This window comes from Colletotrichum lupini, chromosome 1, assembly GCF_023278565.1.
Source record: "Colletotrichum lupini chromosome 1, complete sequence".
Taxonomy (NCBI): Eukaryota; Fungi; Ascomycota; class Sordariomycetes; order Glomerellales; family Glomerellaceae; genus Colletotrichum; species Colletotrichum lupini.
The window spans coordinates 5347315-5373010 of NC_064672.1; the positions used below are offsets into that span (position 1 = coordinate 5347315).

General features: G+C 47.0%; 9 protein-coding genes across 9 annotated transcripts; 5 read left to right on the top strand and 4 right to left on the bottom strand.

The window, feature by feature from the left end:
• Positions 1-782: 782 nt before the first annotated feature.
• Positions 783-1004, bottom strand: CLUP02_01617 (uncharacterized protein; the record flags this gene model as incomplete). Its single annotated transcript, XM_049280656.1, has 1 exon — positions 783-1004. A coding segment is annotated over one exon (222 nt), but the record flags the coding sequence as incomplete, so codon positions are not given.
• A 6286-nt stretch (positions 1005-7290) lies between these two features.
• On the top strand, positions 7291-8402 carry CLUP02_01618 (uncharacterized protein; the record flags this gene model as incomplete). The annotated part of the gene is made up of 2 exons (XM_049280657.1): positions 7291-7516; positions 7582-8402. The coding sequence occupies 2 exons, from the start codon at positions 7291-7293 to the stop codon at positions 8400-8402; spliced, it is 1047 nt and encodes a 348-aa protein (XP_049136614.1).
• A 438-nt stretch (positions 8403-8840) lies between these two features.
• Positions 8841-10025, top strand: CLUP02_01619 (methanesulfonate monooxygenase; the record flags this gene model as incomplete). Its single annotated transcript, XM_049280658.1, has 1 exon — positions 8841-10025. The coding sequence occupies one exon, from the start codon at positions 8841-8843 to the stop codon at positions 10023-10025; it is 1185 nt and encodes a 394-aa protein (XP_049136615.1).
• Positions 10026-10202: 177 nt separating this feature from the next.
• On the bottom strand, positions 10203-11961 carry CLUP02_01620 (uncharacterized protein; the record flags this gene model as incomplete). The annotated part of the gene is made up of 4 exons (XM_049280659.1): positions 10203-11001; positions 11068-11432; positions 11500-11567; positions 11682-11961. 4 exons carry the CDS (start codon positions 11959-11961, stop codon positions 10203-10205), a joined length of 1512 nt encoding a protein of 503 aa, XP_049136616.1.
• A 470-nt stretch (positions 11962-12431) lies between these two features.
• Positions 12432-12668, top strand: CLUP02_01621 (uncharacterized protein; the record flags this gene model as incomplete). The annotated part of the gene is made up of 1 exon (XM_049280660.1): positions 12432-12668. The coding sequence occupies one exon, from the start codon at positions 12432-12434 to the stop codon at positions 12666-12668; it is 237 nt and encodes a 78-aa protein (XP_049136617.1).
• Positions 12669-14144: 1476 nt separating this feature from the next.
• On the bottom strand, positions 14145-15719 carry CLUP02_01622 (uncharacterized protein; the record flags this gene model as incomplete). Its single annotated transcript, XM_049280661.1, has 1 exon — positions 14145-15719. One exon carries the CDS (start codon positions 15717-15719, stop codon positions 14145-14147), a length of 1575 nt encoding a protein of 524 aa, XP_049136618.1.
• A 107-nt stretch (positions 15720-15826) lies between these two features.
• Positions 15827-20242, top strand: CLUP02_01623 (uncharacterized protein; the record flags this gene model as incomplete). The annotated part of the gene is made up of 15 exons (XM_049280662.1): positions 15827-15838; positions 16012-16068; positions 16449-16672; positions 16729-16854; positions 17038-17168; positions 17230-17325; positions 17409-17499; positions 17583-17633; positions 17720-17745; positions 17810-18580; positions 18641-18834; positions 18903-19024; positions 19105-19492; positions 19588-19881; positions 20111-20242. 15 exons carry the CDS (start codon positions 15827-15829, stop codon positions 20240-20242), a joined length of 2715 nt encoding a protein of 904 aa, XP_049136619.1.
• Positions 20243-21062: 820 nt separating this feature from the next.
• CLUP02_01624 (uncharacterized protein) lies at positions 21063-23900 on the bottom strand (the record flags this gene model as incomplete). Its single annotated transcript, XM_049280663.1, has 3 exons — positions 21063-23574; positions 23647-23731; positions 23819-23900. The coding sequence occupies 3 exons, from the start codon at positions 23898-23900 to the stop codon at positions 21063-21065; spliced, it is 2679 nt and encodes an 892-aa protein (XP_049136620.1).
• Positions 23901-23968: 68 nt separating this feature from the next.
• Positions 23969-24376, top strand: CLUP02_01625 (uncharacterized protein; the record flags this gene model as incomplete). Its single annotated transcript, XM_049280664.1, has 3 exons — positions 23969-24016; positions 24106-24290; positions 24346-24376. 3 exons carry the CDS (start codon positions 23969-23971, stop codon positions 24374-24376), a joined length of 264 nt encoding a protein of 87 aa, XP_049136621.1.
• Positions 24377-25696: the final 1320 nt, after the last annotated feature.

Genomic DNA, 25696 nt, shown 5'->3' on the forward strand with positions numbered 1-25696 from the left:
AGTACTTATATTACTTTTTTAACTACTTAAGCTCGCTAGCTTATATTTAGTAACGGTAGCGAGGCTAAGGTTATTCTTAAATATATTCTAAATACTAAAAGCGTTAGTATAAGCCCGTTAGGCCCTATAGTATTGTTATAATATTTAAGTACCGTTTAGAGGTATTTGTTATTATCAGAATTAGGATTTTCTTTCTTAATAATTTTAAACGCTCTTTTTAACTACTAGTGCGCCCTTTTTACTTTTTTAATACTATAGTGCGCTTTAATAGGTACGACTTTTAACTATATACCGTAGGCCGTTACCTTTTCTTTAAATTCTATTAACTTAAAACTAGTATTAGCGTCGGTTTTAATACTATCTAGCGGTCCTTAGTATATGTCGATCTAGCTTTTTTATAAAGCTACTTATACTATTTTTACTTATAAATCCCGTAGGAATTGCCCTACTTAGAATAATATAGCCTCGTTAATTATATATAGGACCGGTTAACTATTTAAGTAGAAGATATTAACGACGATCTCTTAATTAAAGTTAAGCTTATTATATAATTTAAATTTGAATTTGCGTGGGCTCTGCGCATTTATTTAGTATTAGTAATATACTTTTATTAACTACTCTAGCGCCCCTATTTCGATATTATTATTATTTAAATACTTTAGGAGGTTATATAGCCTCGTAACTAACGGGTAGCTAAATCTCCGGTATAGTTATCTAAGCTTACTTTTTATTAAGTAATTAATTAATTTCGTATTATTAGTGAGCTTTATAAACGCGTGCCCCTATCGTCGTTTAACTATTTCGAAGTACTTATAGCTAGAGATTTTGTTCCTCGTATTATTAAATATAATACCTAGTCGATCTATATCTTTTAGATATAGGAGAAATGGGGTATTAACGGGTAGGATATAAAAAGTTATCGTTCCGAAGTGTGTCTCTATTTTTATTATACCTAGGGCGACGATTTCCTTGCCTAGGCTAAAGCTAATCTTTATAATACCCGCTATTAATATATTAAGTATTACTAATACGATTTTCTATAGCGCTTAGAATTACTCTTTTCTTTTTATTAACTATTATAATACCTTAGTATTTAGGATAATCCTATAGAAATTATCTAGGCCGTACCTTTCGCTCGTATAGAATACTTATATAAGCTTAGTATTTAAGTAATTTAGGTAGTATAAAAAGGACCCCTCTAGCTACCCTTAGAATTACTTAGTACTATATCTCTTCTCTTTAGATATTAAAAAAGTGGAATTCTGTGCTATTAAATTCGTCCTTTTGCCTACCTCCGTATCTATTATCTAAGGGACCTTCCCTTACTATCCGTAAATAAAAGCCTGCTTATTAAGGGCTTCTACTACTTTTTATTTATTTAGCCTCGTATATCCTCCCGAGGCTAACGGGGCGAAAAAAGAGTAGTTAATATCGTCGACTTTATTATAATCTAATTCGTTAGTATAGGGGGTAAGATCTTCCTTATCTTCCGAATCTCTTATAGGGTGCGGGTACTTTAGGCTACTAAATTAGCTACTTTCGCTAAGTTCTATACCCCCGGATCTGCCCTTATATATAACGAGGAATTAGTTAAATTAATAAGGGCTAGTTTTACTATTTATTACCCTCGATTTTCTATATTATTCGTACGATTTAGTACGCTCTTTTTCGGAGTAGTTACTTAACTAATATTTATCTTTTTTATAAATAAAATACTACTTCTTCCGTTACCCTACTCGTAAGTTAAATCTCTGCCTATTTAATAAATTTAGGATTCTTTACTAGCGGTTACCGTACCTAGCTTCCTTTCTTTTTTTATTATACGTTCGGTCGACTTAATATTATTAATAAGGGCCGTTATATACTTAAAAATAGGTTTAGCGCGGTATTTTTACTTTAATATTAAAGCTAGATCTTAGCCTCGAGTAGAGCGTCTCGTAGTTTTTAAGTACTTAGTATAGAGTTATTTTTGCCTTTAGAACGCGCTAGACTGCGGTATAAAAATATCCGACTTTTTACTCGTTTATCCCCTTATTTAGCTAGGTTTTCGCTAGCTTATCGATTTAATTAATAAGCCCTTCGAAGATCTCTACTCACGATTTACCCTCTATTATTCTAGCTATAAATATAAAAAAAATCGCTCATAGCTTAAATAGGAGCTCTAGGTTCTTATCGTAGGTCTCGAAGCGGCTTCGGATTACGTTAATTATACTAAAAAAGTCGTTTTAATTAAGATTACGTACTACTTCGTAATAGTAATTAGAAGCTTTGCTTACGAGTATAATATTAATTACCGAATAGTATTAGTATTCCCTAATTCCGACTTTTTTATAATAATCGTAAAACATCGTTAGGGTTTTTTATAAGACCTTATACTTCTCCCCAAAGTACAATTTCTCTTTTAAAAAGATCTTTTTAAAGTCTATAAATTACTTCGTATTCGCCGCTAAATTTTTAGTATTTATATACGATCCCTGCGTCGCTACGTATTATTAATAACTTCGGGTCGTTTACTTCCTTTTTTATTAGCTAATCGGTACCGAATTTCGTATTAGTAGCGGTAACGAGTTATAGATCGAAATAAATAGAATTATTAATTATCATACTTCTAATACTATATTTTGCCCCGGTATATCCTTTTATAACAATAGATTTTCGTTAGTAATTATAGGGAGGAAATCTAGGTCGTTTACTTTTTTTTTAAATTTATAAAAGCGATTATATACTCTATCGACCTATGCTTAGTTCTATAATACGAATTCCTCCTCTATAATTATCGCTATTAATATTTTATATAGCTCTCGTAATTATAGTTACGCTAATAATACCCCTCGCCCGTAGAGGAATTTATTAACTACTTTTACGATTCTTAGGCTTACGCTCGCGAACTATTTATCTAGTTAATAACTAAGGTCGTTTACGATCTCGTAAAATAGGGGTTACCCCTATAGCCCCTTTTTCTTATAAACCTTAGTTAAATAGATTAATACTGCGTTAATTTACTTATTATTAGGCTAATCCGCGATTCTATATATCTACGTCCCCTAATAGTCCGGGTTAATATTTACTTATTTATAAAAGATTAGGATTCTATTTAAGATCGGGTTTTATCCTCTTTTTCTTTACTCTAACTCGCTAAGGGTCGTACTCTAGCTTATACCCGTATTAGTAGTTACTAGCGTATTTAATTTTAATAAGAATATATCTAATCCGCGCACTAGTCGTAATAAATCCGTACTTTTACTATTTAATAAATTTATTAAGGTCTAAGAGATTCCCGCTTCCTCTTGCTATCTTACTACTACTCTCGTTTTTATTATTTTTAGCGATTATTACTACCTTTCTAAATCGTTAGCTATCGTACCTACTAAGATCCTCCTTTTCGTTTAGTATAAAAGGGTAGGTTCTAGTAGTTCTTTTTAATAATAGTAGTAGTAGACGTTTATATTACTGTAATAAGATATAGTAATTAGTCTCGGGATCTTTATTAGTTACTAATTTCTTAAAATTAGTAATCTCGCACTAAGAGCTAGTATAAAAAAAAGCCCTTTAGTAGCCCTCTAAAGGATTCTTTTCTTTTCCCTTAGATCCTCGTCTTTTTAGCCTTTTTTTAAGCTAATAATAACTCTAGTAAGAGGTCGTAGGACTACTTTAGGGTAGCTACCTTCTTTTTAAGTTAATTTCCGAGATCCGTAATACTCTTAACTCGATACTATTAGGACCTCTAAATCCCCTCCTCCCTTATTAAACCGTCCCTTATACTATATTCTTAAGTAATATTTAGGGAGTAGTTAAAGGAGCTATAAAGAGGTCGTTTAGATCGCGGGCTTAAGGGCGTATTTATAAAATCCCCGTAGTAATAGACTTTTTTATATACCGTAAATCTCTTAGCTTAATAACTCTTATAGGGTTACTTTTATTACTAAGTAAAAATATTTATATTTAAAGATCCCCTTTTTTAATCGCGTAGTGCTTTTTTATATTATATTATTAAGCTCGTTCGTTACGCTAATTAATTAAGTAAGTAGTCGTTATATAAGTATTTCTTTTTACTAATTTAACTAGTTAATTTTTAATCGCGGGCCGGCTATAGAAAAAAGTCGTTTAATAAAAAAGCTACTCGGGGCGATAGTAAAAAAACTAGTCGCTTAAGCGGTTTTATTAATTAACGTAGTTTAATATAATAAACGTCGACCTCTTATAAATAGTAAAGGGCTACGATTACTTAATTCTATATAATATTCGAGAATTACCTCTTTTTTCGTTTACTTCCGTAAGGTTAATTAGTACGAGTCTCTTATTTTATATAGTATTAAGAGGTCGTCTCTTTTGCATAGTGAGATATCTTACCAATCTATAATAATAGAATTTAATTACTAATTAGTATTAGTATCCTTATTATAAAGTAGTTAGTTTGAACCGTAATTAACGAAGAGATTAATTAAACTATCTAGATATCTATATAGGTATAAAAAAGAGGTTCTAACTATAGGTTAAGCTAGCTACGATAATTATAAATAGGGCCCCTAATTGGCCCCTGCGTAGTTGGCTATATGCCGCGGTCGAATTAGACTTCTAATCTAATAAAAAGTTACTCGCCGTATTAAAGGGTACGGTAGAGAGTATTTTTATATATAAGTTCGCTAATAAGCTTATATTATTAGCTAAGATAAACTATACCTTATATATCGCAAAACCTTTTTATAATAAGTTTAAGATCGGTTAAGTAAGATAAAGTACTATCGTAAAGGGTTTACGACTCCTAAACTAAATTATATTTAGTTTTTAAATACGTACGATAAGCTTTTATTATTTAGATTTAAGATCTATATTAATATTAATACTTATTTATAGTTTATTATATAGTTCTATATAGGGGTTTTTACTTATACGTCCCGGAATATATTTATATAATATCTTATTATTATTTAATAATGGGGATTTACGTTATTATAAGTTCGTTTAGACTAAGGGAAAAAAACCGTTCTTATATTTAGTATTTATTACTACTTTTTATAATACTATTTAATAATAAAAAGTCTAATTATATTTTATAATTACTAAATCTTTAATAAAAGTATTTATAACGTTAAGATTAAAAGTTAATAGAATCGTCTTTATTAAAATAGATTAGTATATTAGTAAGTAAGTAATATATATCTTAGTATATATAAGTATATTTACGTTTATAAGAATACTTCTAACTACTTAAGTTCTAAGGGCTATTCTATATAAATATACTCTCTAACTAGATTATACTTCTATTTACGTATATATTACTAATTCGTTCTAATTTTATTAACTTCGTATAAATTTAGAACTCTTATCGAATTTAGTATTAAAAAGGTCGCCCTTACGTTATTTTTAGTTAGTTATAGTAACTATATTATTAACCTACGTTACGAACTATATAAGACTTTATATAGCTAATTAACTAAGACTAAGTTTAATAACTATTAAACGCTATTTAGAATAGTAATAATCTAGATATATATCTTTTTTAAGCTACTTTATAGATTTATACTTTAATTATTAAGGGCTCCCTAATTATATTAGCTAAAAATACGAAGTTTAGCGAGGCTAATTATCCTTATTTTAAAGCGTATTAATATCTTCGTATTTATTTAAAATAGTATATATATAATAAGCTCTAATTAGAAGTTATTTTACTTAGTAAACTATAGGGTAGTATTATATAAGTTAAGTAGAGATTAGAAGACTTTAGAATTAATTTTAGAGCATTAGATAGCTTTGTAATTATAAGTAATACTAAAAACAAAGAGGAATTATAAATATAATTATAGTTTACTCTAAACTATTTACTAACGAGAATGCTCGTTTCTATCCTTATAGTATACTAAGTTATTTATTATTATAAGCTTTATCTTCTTATTAAACTATTATAATCTCGTCTTTCTTATCGTTTTTATCTTTTTTAACCTTTTTTTTAGTTTTTACCTCCTTTTTAACGATCTTTTTTTCTTACTTAACTAACAATTCCTTTTTAATCTTTATCGTTAGTTTAATACTAATACTTATTAAAAGCCGTGTTTTCGGAACATTTCTATACGTCGTTTTGCCTAAAGTTTTAGTTATAATTAACTTTATACGACCTTTTCCTTTTTTTATTAACTAAGGTTTAATAACTAGCGACTTAATTCTAAATTAAAAAATAATAAAAAGTTAGTAATTATCTTTTTTATATAAGATCGTAGCTTTAAAAAAGAATCTTTTTAAATTTATAGCTTTATATACTACTTTATAGTACTCTAAAACATTATAAGGATTTTTTATATTAATTAGAAATACTATTTACTCTATTAAAAGAATTTACTAGTTTATTATAAAATATAAAATAATAGATCGTATTATATTTTAATATAAAATAAACGTCGAGAAGTAATTAAACTAAACTTTCTTAATAAACTTCTTAATAACTTAGATATTAGTATAAGTCGTTATTTAAAAACTATTAAGTTCGTTCTTAAAAAAAGATGCGTTATATAATATAATAGAGATATTAATTATTAATAATTACTTTAGCTCCTTTTTTATTTATTAAATACTTCGTTCCCGCTCCTTTAAGCCCGTAAGAAAAGATTTTATTAATATCGAGGCTTATATATTTATACGTTCTTATTATATAAAAAGGGTAGAGCCTATATAAGTATTATTATTAATTAGTCGTTTTAGAATAGCTTTATAAAGAAGTATCGTAAGGTTAATTAGTTTAATAACGTCTTATATAAAAACTAGAAGTTATTATAAATCTATATTATAATATTTATAAGCGAGCTATTAGTTTAATAACTTAAGTAAAGAGTGATTTTTATTTATAAGAGGGTAAAAAGTAGTAGTTACTTTTATAATAAAATTATAAAAAAAAGAAAAACTTTTACGTCGGGGTACGATATTGCGCGATTTTATATACTACTATATAGTCTAATATATTACGAAATTAAAATATTTCTTAAGCTGTAAATCTTTATAACCCCTATTTATAAGTTATTATACTAGTCTAGACCCTATCCTAGGTAGTAAGGTAACCGTAAAATACGATTTCTACTTTAATATATAAAAAAAGTGTTTTAGCGGAGTGCCTCTTATAGTCTGCCGTAGTTTACTTACGATTAGAAATCCACGCCGACGTTATAAAAGAAAGCAATAGTTAGCTACGTAAGTCATACGTAAATCACGCCAGTGATAACATCACTTTTCGCCATTTATAAGGCGAGCCTAAAGTCCAATTCAGCTTCTTCATCTTCACGGTACACGATACAAAGCGTTACAATGACTGCCAAGATCTTCATCACAGGAGCTACGGGCTACATCGGCGGCGACGCCCTTCATCAGCTTTACCAGAAGCACCCCGAGTTCGAATACGCGCTTCTCATCCGAACACAGGAAAAGGCAGACAAGGTGCTCGAGAAGTACCCGAAAGCCAGGATTGTCATTGGGGGACTCGATGATTCGGAAACCCTAGAGCGCGAGGCAGCATGGGCTGATGTCGTACTTCGTAAGTTGTCTATATCTGAGACACGAGTTAGACCCCCTCACTGACATACATCTCACCTCGCTCAGATACCGCCGACTCTTCAGACCACGCAGGTGCAGCCAAGGCTATTGCAAAGGGACTCGTATCAGGCCACTCGCCATCCCGGCCAGGGTTCTGGCTGCACACAGGCGGCACCGGTATCCTGACCTACTTCGACTCGGAGGTGAAGAAGACGTTTGGCGAGCACGACGACAAGGTCTTCAACGATTACGATGGCGTTGACGAGCTCGTCAATTTGCCAGCTGCCGCATTCCACCGCAATGTGGACGAGATCGTCCTCGAGACCGGCAACAAGCACACCGATTCCGTCAAGACTGCCATTGTTTGCCCTCCCACAATTTATGGCCAAGGACGTGGCCCCGTGTCGGGAAGAGGCCGTCAGGTGTACGAATTGGCTACTTTTGTGCTGAAGGAGGGCTACAGTCCTCGTATTGGAAAGGGACTTGCTCGATGGAACAACGTTCACGTTCACGACCTCAGCGTGGTGTTTGAGTTGCTAGTTGAGGCCGCGCTCGACCAATCTCGAAAGGACGACAAGGAGATTTGGGGTGCCAAGGGATACTTCCTCACGGAGAATGGCGAGCATGTTTGGGGTGACTTGTCGACGCTGGTTGGGAAGACAGCACATGAGCAGGGCTTCATTAAGCAAGAGCCCGAGGTACGGGAGTTGTCTTATGACGAGGCCGTCAAGTCATCTGCTGGCTTCGAGGCAGCTAGTTGGGGTTTGAACTCTCGGGCTTCTGCCTTGCGTGCGAAGAAGGTTCTCGGATGGAAGCCTCAGGAGAAGAGTCTGGAAGATGAAGTGCCGACCATTGTCAAGTCTGAGGCAGCTAGATTGAAGCTCTAGAATCTAAACCTCGAATTGTTAATGAAGTCTAAACGTCAGTTGATCATCCGAAGTTTGGCACCAACATCCTATCAATCGGAAGTTACATGCTTGTACATGTAGACAGTAGTAATCGCGCACCTCATACGCCGTTGCAAGTAGTGGAGGATTGAGATAACACTCGATGGCGTGCTCAAAGTTGGCCGATGGCGGAGATGGTCGGCAATTATAATGCACATGAACCGACGCAGGATGCGATCTCGACATTGCTCCTCACTTGCGCGTCATCTCCAACTTACATAACCAACTCGCTTGATGCCAAATGCCAATGAGGAAACAAAACGTATATCAAGACACCTCAACTCTCATTCTCGCCACATAACCTCAACATGAGAACAAGACGTTTCTGCTTCACTACATATCATCACTCAATTTGAAGCCTGCAGGTATTCTGCCACCATGTCTGCAACCTCAGTCCGCGAAGGCGGCCCAGAACTCAAAGGCCCCCTCGACTTTCAAGACAGCCCCCTCCGCAAAGCCTCCCGCCAACCTCTTCTACTAGGCCTCTTCCTCAACCTCCAAGACATCAACTTCTCCACCCACCCAACAACAAACACCTGGACCTTCGACTACAACGTCGCCCTCGTCCGCCGCGCCGAACAGCTCGGCTTCGAACTCGCCTTCAGCCGCACCCAGTGGCTCCCCAAAGGCGGCTACGACGGTGAGGCTTCGCTCGACGCCTTCGTCGCCCTGGGTGCCATGGCGGCCGTGACGGAATCTATTCTGCTCATCTCCACCATGCATGTCCTCTACGGGCCGCTTCATCCCTTACATATTGCCAAGTACGGCGCTACGGTGGATCACATCGCCAAGGGCCGTTGGGGTATCAATGTAGTTACGGGTCATCGGGCCGTGGAGCACGAGATGTTTGGCCGGCAGCGCATTGAGCATGATCAGCGGTACCGGATGGCTGGCGAGCTGTTTGACGTGGTGAATAGTCTCTGGAATGAGACGGAGAACATCTCGTACGAGGGCAAAGTTTCGCCGTGGCGCGTCGAGAATGCGTGGATCACGCCGAAGCCGCAGTTTGGCCGCCCGATCCTCGTCAACGCGACGGGTTCGCCCGCAGGCATCGAATTCGCCGCCCGGTACTCTGACCTAATCTTCATTACCTCGCCGGGGACGGCGCACATTGACAGCGCGCTCGAGACCCTGCCGGCCCATATTGCCAACATCAGGGCCGCTGTAGAAGCGCAGGGCCGCAGCGGAGTCAAGATCATCATCAACCCGATCATTGTATCGAAAGACACGCCTGAGGAGGCGTGGGCGTACGCGGAGAGCATCGCCGAGGGAGCCAAGATCCAGGCGGGCACCAAGAAGTTTGGAACGGCGAACGGGGCGTATGATAGTGATGCTCATGCTTGGCGGGGTAGGAAGGATGCCAAGGAGAATAAGGGGTTGAATCTGGGAGGGAATATTGAGATCATTGGGTCGCCGGAGCAAGTCGTTGAGCAGCTGGATGCGCTCCACAAGGTTGGCATTGATGGTGTCCAGATCAACTTTTATGATTTTGCACCAGATCTGGAGTACTTTGGCGAGAAGATTTTACCTCTGTTGAAGGATGCTGGTCTGCGAATAGACTGATACTGAGCGGGTTTTAAATGCATGTAGATCCGAAATGTTCTTCATCATTAACTTATTCCCTTGGATCCCGCCACGTGAATGCAAAACTCCAAAATCGCCATGACAGAATCGAAAATCATACCACCCAAATGCTGTACAGTATGTTTTACAAAGTCTACACAGACCTCCTTCGACCCATCAAGAGCTAGTCGACTTCCGACATTTTGGCGGCGGACTCAGCGGCGTCGGGCATTCCAAGTCCACGTCCTCCTCATTAACGCCAAAATAGTACACATCATCATCCGAATCCCGTTCTGTTAACGCTATGCTCATATGCCTCCTCACACTCAGATCCCTACGCAGCGCCACGCCGAGACTGCTATCACTCCGCAAACTACTCCTCACGCTCGCCCGTCGAGGGATCCCACGCTCACGTTCCACACCCCCTTCGACGCGCTCACTCTCAACAACGATGATGCCGTGCTCGCTCTCCCGCCGGACCCCGTGAACCTCCACCACCGGCATCGCGGCAGCGGCCGCCGCCATCATGGGCCCCGCGTGCAGAGGCATGGGCACGGGCTCAATGTCGTCGAGACCATTGATGCTCGAGTGGTCGCTCTGCTTCCGCGTGCGTAGCCAGAAAAAGGTCGGACCGGGTTTCCTCATGCCCGTTTCCGAGGCGCAGCTGATGGACGACGATATCCTCTCGTTGTTGACCCCGTTTATACCTGGGAGAACGCGTTGCGGGCCCTCGCCGAAAGTCATGTCCTCTCTGAACATGCCTCCGCCAAAGATGGTGGCGTCGTCGTAGTCGTCGGTGAGGCCTCGTTGTTTTTGTTCAACGAGCGGTCGGAGGGTGGGGATACAGCAGCAGATGACTGCGCAAGAGAGTTCTACGACGGACCAGAGGATGATGGATATCCCATCGTACGTCATGTCGACCATGTCAAAAGACCCTGGGAGATATGCGATCCGCATGACGGATACTGCGCATGTTCTGGGCGGAAACAAATCCGCATTATTACCAAAGCTTCTCATGAAGGAAGAAAGGGTTTTAACTCACAGTAGCCCCAAGGTAAAGCTGATGACGAGAGCCAGCTTCTCCACTCGCCGAAGTCTTAGCCTTCCGAGCAACGGTAACGGCAGAACGAAGATGAAGATGTTCGTAAGCAGGTGTATTGACGCATTGGCAAGCCACCATCCCAACACACTGACGGGCGAATCCGTCATCTCGCGCTTGAGGACCAAGCTGTACGTGATGCCCGCCGATACCATCAAGGATACTCCAAACAGAACGAGAAACGCGATGCCCGCATTGCACAGCATCTCGACCATGAGAAAAGGGAAGCTTCGGCGGTATTGGAGGAGGAAGGCGATCTTGATGGTGACAAAGGCGATGCTGTAGATCATCATTATGAACATTGCGAGCTGTTTTTAGGCATGTACAATTAGCATCCGAGGCAAGGATGGAATTCCCATGTTTGGAAAAGCTTACCTTTTGAGCTTTCTCAATTGTTTGTGCCTGCGTCATCCAGACATGCTTTCCAAGTCCGAATCTGGTACCTGTGTCCCTCTCACCCACGTCAGCCCACACAGTGTCCTTCCATGATTGTCCTCTCCATCTGAACACCTACTCCTTCGCGGTTAAATCCAATAAGTTCAATATCACAAACTTACCCAAACATTGCATGATTCCATGGAAAGCCACCGTAGCAAACGAAAGCGTCACCATCGTATCGTCGGCACCCCACTTCTTAATAACCCGCGCCCTCACGTAGATCCGCAGCCCGACAAAAACAGTCGTGACGACGAGCACCGCGATGATAACGCCGAGCATCATGTGAGCGAGGCTCTCGTGAGAGAGCGCCTGCATCTGCGTCGAGCCGAAGCCTCCCTCGGTGGTCTCATTGGAAGACACGTCCATGTCTTCCTTTTCTAGCCCAGGCCAGATCAACATTGAGTAATCTCGATGTCCTGGTTGTTTTCAATCTTTATTTCGAGACGCGCATCGGGGATCTGGGTTCCGTCCTTTTGGGCGACGGGAGTCCCAGTCGTGTTTCGGTTCGTTTCTCTCCAAGCGAGTGCGAGGTTGGCTTCGCAGCCCCTCCGAGCTACTTGGAAGCTAGGGGACCTGAAGCCCTCAACTGATATTACCCTTTTCAGACACGACTGTGAATGATGACAGCATGTAGTCGAACAAAAGCAAGAGAGTTCAAGACAAGAACAAGGAATTGAGAAAAACGAAGAGAAGAGCAGAACCAGAAAAGACAGGTAGGGCCGTCCACGGTGAAAAAGGGAAGGCCTTTACCACATATACGCGCAAAAGAACGCCACGGGCTTAAACTTCGGCGCTTACACGAGCCTCAGTCCATTCCCGGCATGCGTTCGGAAAGAGAATGTCTCAGACGCCGCGTCCCCGGCTGCACGATGGCCGCTCCGGATCCGGCGAACCAATCCACGCTTAGAGTGCGCCCACTCGTGGCTGGATCTTCTTCCCACCTGGGTTCGATAAAACTAAACACTCAGTCACGCCAGTCCATCTTTTGCTCCTGTATCAAATTCATCTTCATCGTAGAAGAACTTTTGCCTCTCCTGAAACATGTACCCATTCCCATGGCCGCATTCGAACCACCGAATTCGGAATGGGAGCCGGTAACTTGTTAGCATTTCGTCAAAACGTCCTGTGCTTCTTTCAGCGCTTGAACATGTTCTGTTTCTCAGCGGTATGTCTCGCCCGCTACAAGGCGCCGTGTAGAAATATCGGCCGATAACAGAGTCCATGCACGAACCAGCTCCGAATTCAGCGTGCGACGAACATGAACCTCCCCGGTGCTACCAATCGTTGCAACTTTCCTCAAGATAACAATTGAGTCGTAGGGAATGAGTCGCTCAGTCCAATTCTTCCGTGGATCCTGTCGCACACCAAAGTACGCACACAAGGCACATACGTAGTGAGGCGCGACGGTGTCTTCAGCCAAGTGGAGAAAGCGACCCTTGGGGGCGATCGATAGGAACCCGGAAATCTGGTCCGAAGACTCGGAATCGACCAGATCGACCTGTCACGCCTTGTCAGATGAAAGCCCTACCATGGCAGGCATGGCTGCTTGAGCAGGTGGACAGATATGATGTAAAAATCTCGGTTACACCGGCGGGTCCGTCCCAAGACACTGATTCTCGTGGCGTTTACGTGGCGTTCCCCTCCATTGGCGTCAAAATCCACCTTCCGGTCCCAAACTAAACAACGCGGAGCCGGGCGCTACATCGACGGGCGGCCGGCTCGGCTTGCCGGAGGCAAGTATGATATCCATACCAGGAAAACTTCCGAGAGGTTGCAAGACCGGGGTATGAACATGACCGATGCCCCGAGCCTGGGTCGACTACCATTCGCTGGGCCCCCGGGCGGAAGCAAAGTCGCAAGATCGAGCATTGCGCAAAAGTCTAGAATGGCCCATGAGTCGACGTCGTGGTTCTCGTAGGTGAGGAAATGGCCCCTTGTTTCGATCCAAGGTAACCTATAAGTAAAAGTCGTGCGCATATACTATACGTTTGATTTGGTTTCCGCTTGGTCTGACGTTCTGCCTCGGACCCTAGTCAATCGAGGTCCGAGGAAACCCACTCGCACACCCACTTTACGGAGGGCGGCCCGCGCCGTTGTTCGATAGTGCCCAGGCCGAGATCGAGGATGTGATTTTGTCGTCAAGGTGGAGGAACAATGCCTATTCCGAGTATGAGAGTCAGCAGCGAGATCAAGACACGATTGCATATTGCTCAATATAGTTCACTCGGCACTCTGAAGAAAGTCCTTTTTGAAATGTTTTGCATTCAATTTTGGTATGTTGTTTCTGTTGTCGTCTCAATGCCATGAGAGGAAATGCCGCGCTCAAAACCACACCTGTCCTTTTATGCCATCCAGGAGTCAGGTAATTACAGTGAAAAGAAAGATCCGAAACCGTTCCTATGCCGCAAAAAGCCACCTGTCGGGGCCATGTATGAAAGAATCTTTTGTTTTTCCGTACCGTAAATGCTCCTTGACGCAAATCGCTGAAACCCCCCTCGCCCAAACCCTTTCTGATGCAAATAGAGGGGAGGAAGAGAGATGAAGAAAAGACTCGAAGCAAAGCGAAAGCACAGGCGGTCTGTTTAGACATTGTGATCGCCGTTAATAGTAGTAGTGCCTTCGCTGCTAGGCTTCTTCTCTGTTGCGGTGTTGCCGGCCCTTGACGCCACCTTTTCGAGAATGACCTTCTTACGGAACTCAAAGACGGTGTTGTGCTTGGACTTGATCGCCTCACGGACGCGGTTCTCGGAACGGCCCATCCAGATGTGGTAGGGAGCCATGCTAGCGGGGAACAGGGGCAGGTTCTGGGAAGACTCCATGAAGCGGTAGGGGTCGCGCTTCTCGAATGAGGCGATAATGTCCAGTTCAGAGGCAACCTGTTCGCAGTAGACCTCAAGAGGCAAATCGTTGACGTCCTCGCCGAAGGGGTTCTCAATCTCGCGACCGATAAAGAGGATACCGAGAATGATGTAGGAAGCAGCGACGGTGGCGGGAATGGTGATCCAGCCGAGCTTGTCAATCAGCTGGAAGGGAAGCAGCATAACGTAGACCCAGGTGATCTGGCTGATGGCGATGGCATACGCAATGGGGAGAGGCGTGGTCAAGACACGCTCGGTTCCGGTCATGATGTCGTTCAGGAGGGCAACGTTGTTGTAGGCGAGAGTCTGCTGCATAGGGACCTTGAGCTGGCCATCCTCGACCATCTTGTCAACGAGGCAAGAGATATGGGAGAGAATCTCGAGGGGCAGGTTGCCGAGAGGTCGGGAGGCCTTCTTGATGGTCTTACGAGGGTTGCTGGCGGCGAAAGAAACACCGAGGTACTCGCCAGTCTCCTTGAAGAAGTTCTTCTTCTTCAGAGTCATTTTCTCGGGCTCGGCAGACGTGGCTTCTTGCGCAAAGGTCGTCATGTGGGAGACGAGATGCTCGAGGTCCTCGTACTGGGTGTAGGGTTCGAAGCGAAGTTTGTGCTTCAGGGAGACGGAAAAGGCGAGGAGCAGGTTCATGCAGCCAACCTTGCGGAGCAGCGATTGTCTAGGATCGATACCCTCATTGTCACCACCATGGATCCAGAAGACGCGGCCGAGACTCTGTGTCGCAAGAATGAGCTGGGCCCAGTAACGACGACCCTCGGCGTAGCGCTCGTAGGCGGTAGAACTGCGGAAAGAAAGACCCAAACCGACGACGAAACCCAGGACGGTAAGCAAGACAGAGTCGACACCCATAGTCGTACGGTACTTGTCGATGACGGTGATAGCGGCAGCCCACAGAGACATCCAGATCAGGGGAACAATCATCTTGGGCAGAATGCTGCCGTGCATTTGCATGAACAAAGGCCATTTGGAGTGCTTGAGGATGTCGCGAGGACCGGTGAAGTAGTCGTCAATGTCAATGCTGGTGTTCTTTCTGCTAAACGGGTTCGGGGTCATGGGGCCCGTAGGGGACATGGTATCGCGCAGCTCTTCTGAGTTGAAGTCGGTCATGCGCGGCTTGATGGTGAAATCCTGGTGGTGCTGGTTGTCGCTCGCAGGGTTGTGGTTGTTACCGCCCGTAGGCGCGTGGCCGCCTTCTTCAGCCATGATGTGAGGCGTGACTCCGGAGTCGTTCGTTGGTATATTGATTGTTGGAACTTCGTAGGCCGAGGTGTTGAGGTGTGGCATATCCGGGAGAGGGAGGGAAGAAGGGGAGCGGGAAGGGGAAGAAGGAGCTTATTGATATGCTCCTAACTTGTCAATTATAGACAGACCCTGTCCGTCAATCGGCAGCGATGGCGGCGGGAGTGAGGGATGGTCGGTCGAAAAGACTAAGGACCGTACTACGTAAGGACGGTAAGGCAGCTTTTGGCGCGGGAGTGTTTGGTATATGAAGCGGTAGCGCTGGAAGGGGTAACGAAATTGGTCGGGAAGATGGTGAGAGAAGGAGGGGGGACCTTGTGTGAGGTTGGGATATTAGACGGGAGTTAAACTCGAAAAGGGCGGTGATGGTGTGGACGTTGACCAGGGCCAGGAGGTGAGATGGTGTGGTAAGCACAGGTACGGCTACCGTGAAGTAGGAATTTGGTGATCAGGGGGTTGAATTGGTGAAAAGCGAGTGTCGGACGAAAAGAAAAGATGAACAAGTATGGCGGATAGTAGTGACAGGAGGGCGGTTTTCAGAGGAAGGAAAAGAGTCAGAAGGAGGAAGTGAGTGTAGGAGGAAGAAATACGAATAGGAGATGTTTTGTTAAGTAAGTACGAGGCGAACAGCAGCCAAGAGGAGAGAAATGTCACCGTCGCGTCTGCGGCCACCGATATTTTTTTTTACTATTATTTTCCATGACCATGTTATTTGTTTTTTACCGTCTTTTCTCGCTCCTGCTTCCAAAGCACTACCACTCCTTGGCCCAATAGGTCACTCCTTCCTCTGAGAAAGAACATTCGCTCCTGCAGGCCACAGATGCACCCCTTGGCGCCTTTCCTTTTCAGTCCAGACCTTCACACCTTTCCCGCTGCCGGATCGTCAAACGGCCAATGCCTGCCTCACTTCACCCAATGGAAGGCGCGTGTTTCCTCCTGTTCCTGCCCCAGTCTACAAAAAAAAAATGTCAGGCCAAGGGAAGGAGCGAAAGACAAGGGTGTGGGGCACTTGGAGCGGCCAGCCCCGGGGAAGGAACCCACATTTCGGACCCAGGTGGGAAGCCAGTGAGAACCGGTGGAAGGAGCAGGGGGGCGGAGCTGAAACAGGGGCCATGCGGCTCCACTTCATCAGGACTACTCCTTCTTCTTCTTTTTGCACAGTTGCCTTTACAGCAATTGGGTGAGTGACGACTCTCACTGTGTGACTGCCTGCACTTACGAATTGCCTTGGGGGTTGATTTCTTGACTGCTGCATTGCCATCAACTCCCAAATGGGATCCTCGTACACTCTGGCCATCATCACCACGCATTTACCTTCTGTTTTAATTGCGCGCTGACAACAATATTGCTTCCTGATCTCCAGGCAGAAAGAATTGGGCACGCACGAGCACGCTGGCGGCCGTCGAGCTTACTTGCATCGCAGTTCCTCCACTCGCTCCATCCATCTGCCCACTGGGCTGAGCCCGACCGCCATCGACACGTGGAGGCGCCCAAGTTGATCGCTTGATTCCCTGGATTCGAGTTTCTTGTTTCTGGCACAGGCACATTCGTCCAGATGCACCTCCACGGGGGCGAAGAGACGCAGAAAATAGCAGCTTTGCCGATGATTGGACCACACGATACCACAGACGGGTCTCTCCTGGCCCAGGCCGTTGACAGCATTGATATCCTGCTCCACCTTTCCCTCGGCCCTTGATCGAGATTGCTTCGCTGTCGACTCATTCCACTGCCAAGAATCCAAGACGCTGCAATGTAAGGTACGGAGTTGCAGCTTGCCAGCCAGCGTCGGGTTACTCTACACTCCGATGCCTTCAATTCTTGTTCAGTGAGTCTAGGTATTGCTCCCTCTCACTCCCTCTTGTTCTAGTGTGTCACTTTGTGAACGGATGTGCGTGTGCATACCTACAGGTACCTACCCATCAGTGCCTCAAAAACTCACGACTCATCGACCGACCACCAGTGATCTCAAGCGCATCAGCTAACCTATAATTCCCAGGCCTTGCTCACCGATGCTTTGTGCCCATGAAAGACTTTACAGGCAATAGTTGCAAGCCCTCGAAAGTCCCCGTCTGTGTGTCCTGGAGACCTTACTCGAAGCCCTGAGTCTCTGATGGCCAGGCCCGGTCTACGTGCAGGGCACCGGACGTGTATTGGCAGCAGTGTTGCTTCGTACCCAAGAGTACCGTACGAATGCCGATACGAAAAACGGGCGGCGCGACGACGATCCTGCTGTTTCCAGGCTTACTTCCCGTCTGGAGCCGTGCGGCAAGTCACGGTGCGGTGCCCGCAACTTGCAAGCAGGCGCTGGTATATTCGGGCCTTGGCATGTGAGGCGAGACGAGGCGAGCCAGGCGCCATATTTTGTTCATTTCGTGCCAATCTCGCCAGCACTTTTCCGGCCATCATCGCCGACATCACACTGGGCCTTGGCGGAGTCCCCTTAATAATCCAAGTTGGCACGCCTGGCATTCAATGTCTGGATCTGAAGCTCAAGCTCAAGCCGCTGCTTGTTACGGATACTCGTGTGGCTGTCAGCCGCTGCACAGTCAGCGAGTCCTTGAAAGCCACGCCTAAGAGCTCCGTACAGCGTATTAGGTACACCATGACTTCCCAGTTCTCGCTGCCTTCACAGCTTCCAGCTTGGGCCATCAAGATGCCGCGTGCGGCTGCGAGAGGCGTAGCGCCTGTCGGCCGGCAGTTTTTGCCTCCAGGCTCAACGACGACGTTTCTCAGACGCGCATCCGGCAGCATTTCTTCGGAGGACGCAGGTCTCGATCGGACGGCATGGATCTGCCTGCCGCCGTCATTCCCACATGCCGCCCGCCATCCAATGTTTCCCGTGGACCGAATGGCTCAGTCTGTTTATTATCACGTTCCACCAGTGTTCGTCACGTCTCCTGTTGGCCGTGAGTCCCCTCGGCTGCCCATCACGAATTCGTTTCCCTCTGATTCATGGCGGTGCCAAGAACCCACATCTGCCCCCTGCATTTCACATTTCACACTCATACGCCAATCTCGCAACGAAATCAGCATCACAGCCGCTAAAGCATCCGTAACACAACGCATAGATAGTACGGCGTACATATTATACGACGGGTATTTTTCGATCAGTATTGCTTGCCTCTCCATCCGCCGTGAAGTAGAAAGACAGCGCGAGACGGTCAGGGCTGACAAAGCCATGCGACGATTATCCCACCATGATCTGGATGACTCGCCGTCATGACCTAGGCCAAGAACTCTGAAAATGAAGAACTAAATTGGCCGTTTCTCCTTTCTTTTTTTCCTCCTTCCATCGCGGTGAGTTGCGAATTGAAGGTCCCCTCTTGTGGTGGCGAAGCTTCCTTGGCAAAGTGGAGAAGTGAAATGGCCGTACCCTCGAGGGGGGGAAAAGACGGAGGGACAAAAAAAAAAAAGCTCATGGTGATGGAAGAAACGGCCCCACCGTCTTCGTCTTCCACTTTGGGAAATCCAAGTTGTACATAGTTCCCGTCCAGTGGAGACTTCCCCGGCCATTGGCTCACGCTCTTCTCCGTATTGTTGGCCTTGCGGCCTTAGAAGAAAAAAGCTTGACCGTCGCAGACGGGGCCCTCCATATCGAGCTCCAGTTTTGCGGTCCCTGCGTCAGGACAGTACGACGGTCGCCGGGTTCGCTTCCGTTGCGCGTATCCGTTGAGTTAGGTCTAGGAACTCCTAGTGGCCGTCCATCTCTTCCCTCGCTTTGGCCGCCGTCGACCTACCTGACTGTACGCATCAAGATTCGATCAAGAGCCTTTGCATGGCGTCAAACATCAACTATGACTGTAGCTGTGCAGACACGAGTGACACACACAATCGACGGTTGACTGGGCTGAAATCAAATCTGCGAGCCAATAGGTAGCAAGATTCTTATGAGAGTTAGGATAACTCGTCTTAGGCGTCCGTAGCTGCAGCCTGCACCTTCAAGCCTCTGCATCATTCTCAGTCCCCCGCCCGAGCTTTTTCCGCTCCCGCTTCAACGCTAGAATTCAATCAAAGAAGTTTCGGTCGTCATGATCGCTTGGTCACAATGATTCGATATCTGGGTATAAGCTTCAGCCTCGATTGCGGCACCTGCCCTGCTATTTTTCGACACCTCAATCAAGGTACGATCGGGCGGGCGCCGGTTCGATGCTACGAGAACGTGGCTCACAGCTACCGAACGGACGGATCAAAAGCATGCTTACGGAAAGTGGGCACACTACGAATACTTCTGTACGAAGTTACGAACCACGGCAGTGCACAGCCTCTTTTTTTTTTTCTTTTTTTTTTTTCCGATGTTGGCTGCCGTCGGCGTACGAACGGTTGATGAGCCATCTTCGTCATCCAGCACTGTGGCATTGTCAATTGCAGTCTAGATTGAATGGATCGAAGCGTGCCGAGGTAGGTATTTTCGGGTGGCTTTCCGATGTCCTGCAAAGGCCTCCTGGCCCACGGGCCACGGGGGAGGGCTGGCTCCCTCCGGCTTAGATCTTGCGCCCCGGCCGATTGCGGACCCGGTCGGCGGCCCCCGCGCCGCCCGAGCCAGGAATCTGCCGAACAGCGGCACGTGAGCGACAACGACAGACGCGTGTGTCGAACCTCAGCTCAACAATGAGACCTTGCTTTCGTCAAGAAGAGGATAGTGACGGCAGGCTCAAGTTTCTTGAGATCTGGATCGGATGAATGTTGGAACTGAACCCGCAAGGCCCTTCGGAACCCCTGGGATCGGAAGGGCCGGGACGCATAGTCGATCATTGTTAAGGAACTGGATTTATGCCGGCCCAGTTGGGATTCTTGGCAGACCAGCTCTTGACATTCTTTGTTTCTAGGTATCCCGCTTACGAAATGCATTTTTTGCTTTGATACAACAGATGACCTATCGTGAGTTTATTTCTAACGAAGAATTAGGAAAACGTTATTTCGTTCAGTCAATACTCACTTGCAGTATCAGCCAGCATGTAGAATTATCGTATAATTCCACAATACCAACGCCGTCTACTCGGAATTACTTTAGGACCGAAAATTTAGACTTAAGCTCGGGAGAATTGTGTTCTCTCCAGCAAGGCACCAATCTTGACATTCACTTTTTGCTGGTCAACCCCATTGATGCCGTCGGCAAGCATTCAAGTCGTTTTGTCAACTCGGAATGTCACGACGCGGTCAGGAAAAGTCATTGAAAGCTTATGTATCAGAAAAGAAAGTGTTCAATTTGTAACGAGTGTATGTAGTGAGCTATCCATTACGCGGGTCCAAAGTATATAGTACATGATCATGGCTCCCAAATCCGCCCAATCATGGTAAAAGTACAGAGATTCCAAGCCTCGTGGGCTGCCGTTTGTTTTGCAAAAAGAAAAAAGAAAACCAGTTTCAGACAACGGTCAAAGAAAGAATCTAGCAGTCGCCCTGGTTGAAGGGAGCCAGGGTAATAGCCTGGTTGTTGTTGGTGAAGGGACGACCCGCGGTCGCGACGCGGAGGACCGAGTCAGCCGAGTTCTTGTTGTAGAAGAAGCGCGAGTACGTGTTCTGGTTGACGCCGTCGTCGCCGGAGGCGGTGCAGTTGAGGGGGACGCCGACGAGGAGGGACTGGCCGTTTGTGGCGCAGACGAAGGGCGCGAGCTTGCGGACCAGGGTCTGGCGCGAGGTGAAGCCGTTGACGGGGCGGTTGTCGTCTGCGTAAGGGGCCGGAACGGCGACGAGCTCGCCGTTGGTCTGGAAGAGTTGGCCGGTGGAGAGGTTCAGGTCGAAGAGGGCTGCTTCGGTGCCGGCCGGCTTGATTGTGAAGCGGTTTGAGCCGAGGGCGACGACGGAGCCGGGCGTGGGGCCGGTTGCGACCTTGAGGCAGAGGTTGCGGGCGATGACGTCTGTTGAGGTCGGGGTTGCGGAGGAGGAGGTTGAGGAGGAGGTGACTGTAGTCAGGGTGCTTGTGACGAAGGTGCTGCTTGCGCTGGAGGAGGCTGAGGCGGAGGTTGATGAGGCGGTGCTGGAGATGTCTGAGGTGGAGGTGCTGCTGGCGGAGGCAGAAGTTGAGGAGGACTCATCGGCGGTGGAAGATGCTGACGAAGAGGTCTCGGAGGCGGAAGTGGAAGAGCTCACGTCATCGGTAGAGGTGGAGCTGATGATGCTGATGGTGACGGTGGGTTCATCGGTGAAGGTGGTGCTGTTGGGGAAGAAGGTAGGGCCAACAGAAGAAGTCAGGGAGGTGATGGTGGAGGACTCAATGGCGGTCGAGTTCGGGAAGAGAGTCGACGTGGGGAACAGGGTCGAGGTCTCGGTGCCCGAGGTGATGACGGTCAGGGTAGCGTTGGGGGCCACGGTGGAGGAGGACAGGGCCGACGACTCGGTGGAAGAGACGTTGGGGAAGAAGGTGGAGGTGGACGTCAGAGTCGTAGAGGGCTCCGAGATGGTCAGGGTCGTGGTGTTGGGGGAGAGGGTGGATGAGGGGAAGACCGTGGAGGACTCAGTGGAGGTGACGTTAGGGAAGAGAGTGGAAGTAGGGAAGGCGGAAGTCGACTCGGTGGAAGTCACATTAGGGAAGAAGCTAGAGATAGAGATAGAAGTGAAAGTAGAAGAAGACTCGGTGGCGGTGGTGGCCGTGGTGGTGTTGGGGAACAGAGTCGACGAAGGGAAGGCAGAGGACTCGCTACCAGAGGTGAGAGTCGTGCTGTTGGGGAAGAAGGTGGGCGAGACTGAGGCTGTCTCGGAGGTGGTCGAGTTCGGGAAGAGCGTGGTGGTAGGGAAGACGGTCGAGGTCTCGCTGCCAGAGGTGATTGTGGTGTTGGGGAAGCCGCTGCTGGTAGGGAAGACGGTGCTCGACTCGCTCTCAACGGAGGACGTGGTCGTGTTGGGGAACACGGTGGTGGAGGCGAAGCTCGACGTGATGGTGGTCGACCCGGACGTGATTGTGGTGTTGGGGAAGAAGGTCGAGGTGATGGAAGACTCGCTGGGGAACGAGCTGGATCCGGTAGAAGTGATGTTGGGGAAAATAGTAGAAGTAAAGGTGGAAGAGGTCTCTGAAATAGTAGAGATAATGGTAGAGTTGGGGAAGAAAGAGGAAGAGGGAGCGGATGAGCTAGCCTCAGTGCTGGTGCTGTCAAAGATGGTAGAACCAGTGGAGGAAGACTCGGTTTCGGACGTGGTGGACGAGGGTCCAATGGTAATAGTTGTGTTGAAAATAGGAGGCAGCGAGGTGGTGCGGGTAACGAAGGTGGTGAAGGTAGCGTTGTTAAAGAAAGTACCAGTGACAGAGGTAACCTCCTCAACCACTTCCGTAGACGTGCTGCCGACGGAGGTCGTGGCTGTGACCGCCTCCAAGGCCGTGGACGTGGCGAGGACGGTGGTGACGGCGGTCGAGGTCGTTGTGGTCGTGGAGAGAGCCGTGGAGCCGGGAGATCCGCTGCCGGAAACGGTGACGGTCACGATGGAGGTGGACAGGATCGTGGCCGGGACCGAGACGGTTGCCGTGGCGGTGGCGACGGCCGAGGTCACCGTGTTGGGCGTGACGCCGAGGCACGAGCAGGCCGAGGCGTAGCGGGCGACGGAGCTGCAGGCGGAAGCGTAGGCCGGGAAGGTGTTTGCGGAGATGGCGGTCGTGGCGGCCTGACGCTTCTTGAGGGCAATGGTCTCGAAGATGGTCTGGGTCTCGGTGGCGACGGTGGTGATCTCGGTGGTGCCAAAGGTGAGGGTCCGGGTAGAGGAGACGACGATAGTGGTGGGAACGATGACGACCTCTGTGGCGACGGTAGTGGTCTGGGTGACGCCGACGAGGGAGGTGGCCGTGGAGGAGGTCAACTCGGTCTCGACGACGAGGCTGGTCTCAACAGGACCGGCGCCGCCGCCGGAAGTGAGAGTCACCGTGGAGGTGAAGACTCCGCTGGTCGGGACCGTCACGGTTGTGGTGGTCGTCCTGCTAAGGTGTTAGTCCTTCTGGATGATGGGCAGTGGAGGAGTTGAGAGGGCTCGTGATAGAGGCACTTACGTGGCACCGGGGTAGACGGTCACCTGCAGGTACCGAGAGCAGTCGGCAGTACCGCTTCTGGTGGTGAAGGCACTGGCAGCAATGGCTACACGTGGGGGTGTAAGTCAGTCCATGTGGCCCTTCTATTGTAGATCGCCCTCCAGGGTCGAGGTAAGGGTGGACGATCACTCACCTCTCAGGCAGTTGTCCCTGTTACATTGAGCAGCGGCGAACCCAAAGAGGGCGGCCAACACGGCAGAGGTGGAAGGCTTCATGACTGCTGTTAGTAACTGGACCTCTTAAAGACTAGTGACTCTTGAACTTCGAAAAGAGCAAAGAGTGAATGTCTGGAGCTTGTCGATGGGAAGAGATGCAGGAGATGACTGCGCTGGTGTGGAGATGAGAACAATTCCAGACAACCGGGCCTGGAAACCTCCAAGTCTTATACACCCAGAGGCATCTTGAGAGAGGCACCACCAGGAGCATCAAATCAAGAGACTCGGCATAGGAAAAAGCACTTCCCATGGCGACTTCCACAGAAACCAACGCGGTGTACCAAGGGATGGTGGGGTTCAGAGAGCCAACAGTCGGCCACCAATATCGCGTCTTTTCTGGGTCTTAGACTCCTTCTTCCCTTGGTTCATCTCGCGATTGCCTCAGCGATAGTGCTGGCTATGCGGTTCCTCCATCATAGACTCGCGACTCGCAGGTCATACGCAGTCTGTTGCTTGCTTTGCCTATCGAGACATAAGCAATCTGAGAATTAGGTAGGTAGTCCGCATCCCTGCCTGGCCATGTCCGTTGGAGACGAGACCAAGCTTGCGGACACTAGCGAAAGTGGCTTGACTAGCATCAGCGTCGTGCTTAGTGGTGTGCTTGCCATGCGGGCGGGATGAATAGGTAGATCGCTGCTACGTGGTTCGCAGAAACCCGTCTCCTCAGCCTCGGAACAGCTCCGGGGGTCCATCGCCTGGGTCTGGTAGGGCTCGTACAGATGTAAAAAGGTAGATAAGCTTGCGTGATGAGAGGATGTTCCCTAGGATCCGTGGGATCCCTGTGGGAGACCTCACTAGCCACTTGGCTCTAATGGGTGGTGTGCCTCAGATTAACTGCGCTGCAAGGAACCCGTCCGGCTTGCTGCAAGGGCCAAATTATTTGTCTGTTCGAGATGCAGACATCGGACCATGGCACGCCATTGGTAGGCCCTTGGCAAGGGAAGCTCAAGAGCCGTGTAAGAAAGGGAGAGAGATTAAGAGTGTGAAAGGACCCCCTACCCCTCGTGGAACCCCAGCCGCGGGGACACACGCACGACACGTTGAAAACTAAGCAGATTTTGTGCGATTGGGTCGTGGAGGGGCGGAACTTGGGCTTAGGAAGCCGAGAAAAAGAAAGGGTTTTCAGTCTAGAAGACCTGCGCTGCTGCAGGTCCCAATGGAATTTGCGGAAAAGAAAGCGTGCTTTCGCGCGATAGAGTGGGCTATGTGAATCGACTAAGAGCTACGCTTCCTGCACGTGCGAGTCACTTTCTGATGAAGGTCTTCAGAAAGCCCTGCATCAAGATGCAGACGAGAAACAAGCGCGCCACGGCTGTGAATCCGGATTTTTTTTTTCACCCCATCTTTTTGATTGAGCAGAAGCTGAAGTGAAGTTGTCAAAATCGTGAGACCGCATAGGAAAAATTGACTCGGCTTGTCGTCTCCCTGCGAGATATGTGTCAGACTCACAGAGCCTCAAGAACGAGCACTTCTTTCATGCCGGATGAACCCAGGATTACGGTAAATGACGTGCCAGTCGATCTCTCATTACTAACCCTGTATTTCAACGAATGAGACGAACTCCGGGGTACCGAGAGAGTGGGCTGTGGAGATGGGAATGCCTTGTTTCCCCAGTTCCACATACCGTCAATCGACCGACCGCAATTTTGGTTCCTATGCCAAGGCCGTTTCGAATTTTCCCTATCACAAGCTGATGTCGTTATGACTCTCTGCGCGAACAATGGCTCCAAGATTGAGTGGTTTCGCCGTCTCAGTACCTAGTGATCCCTCACAGACCGAATCTTCCTTAGGCCTGG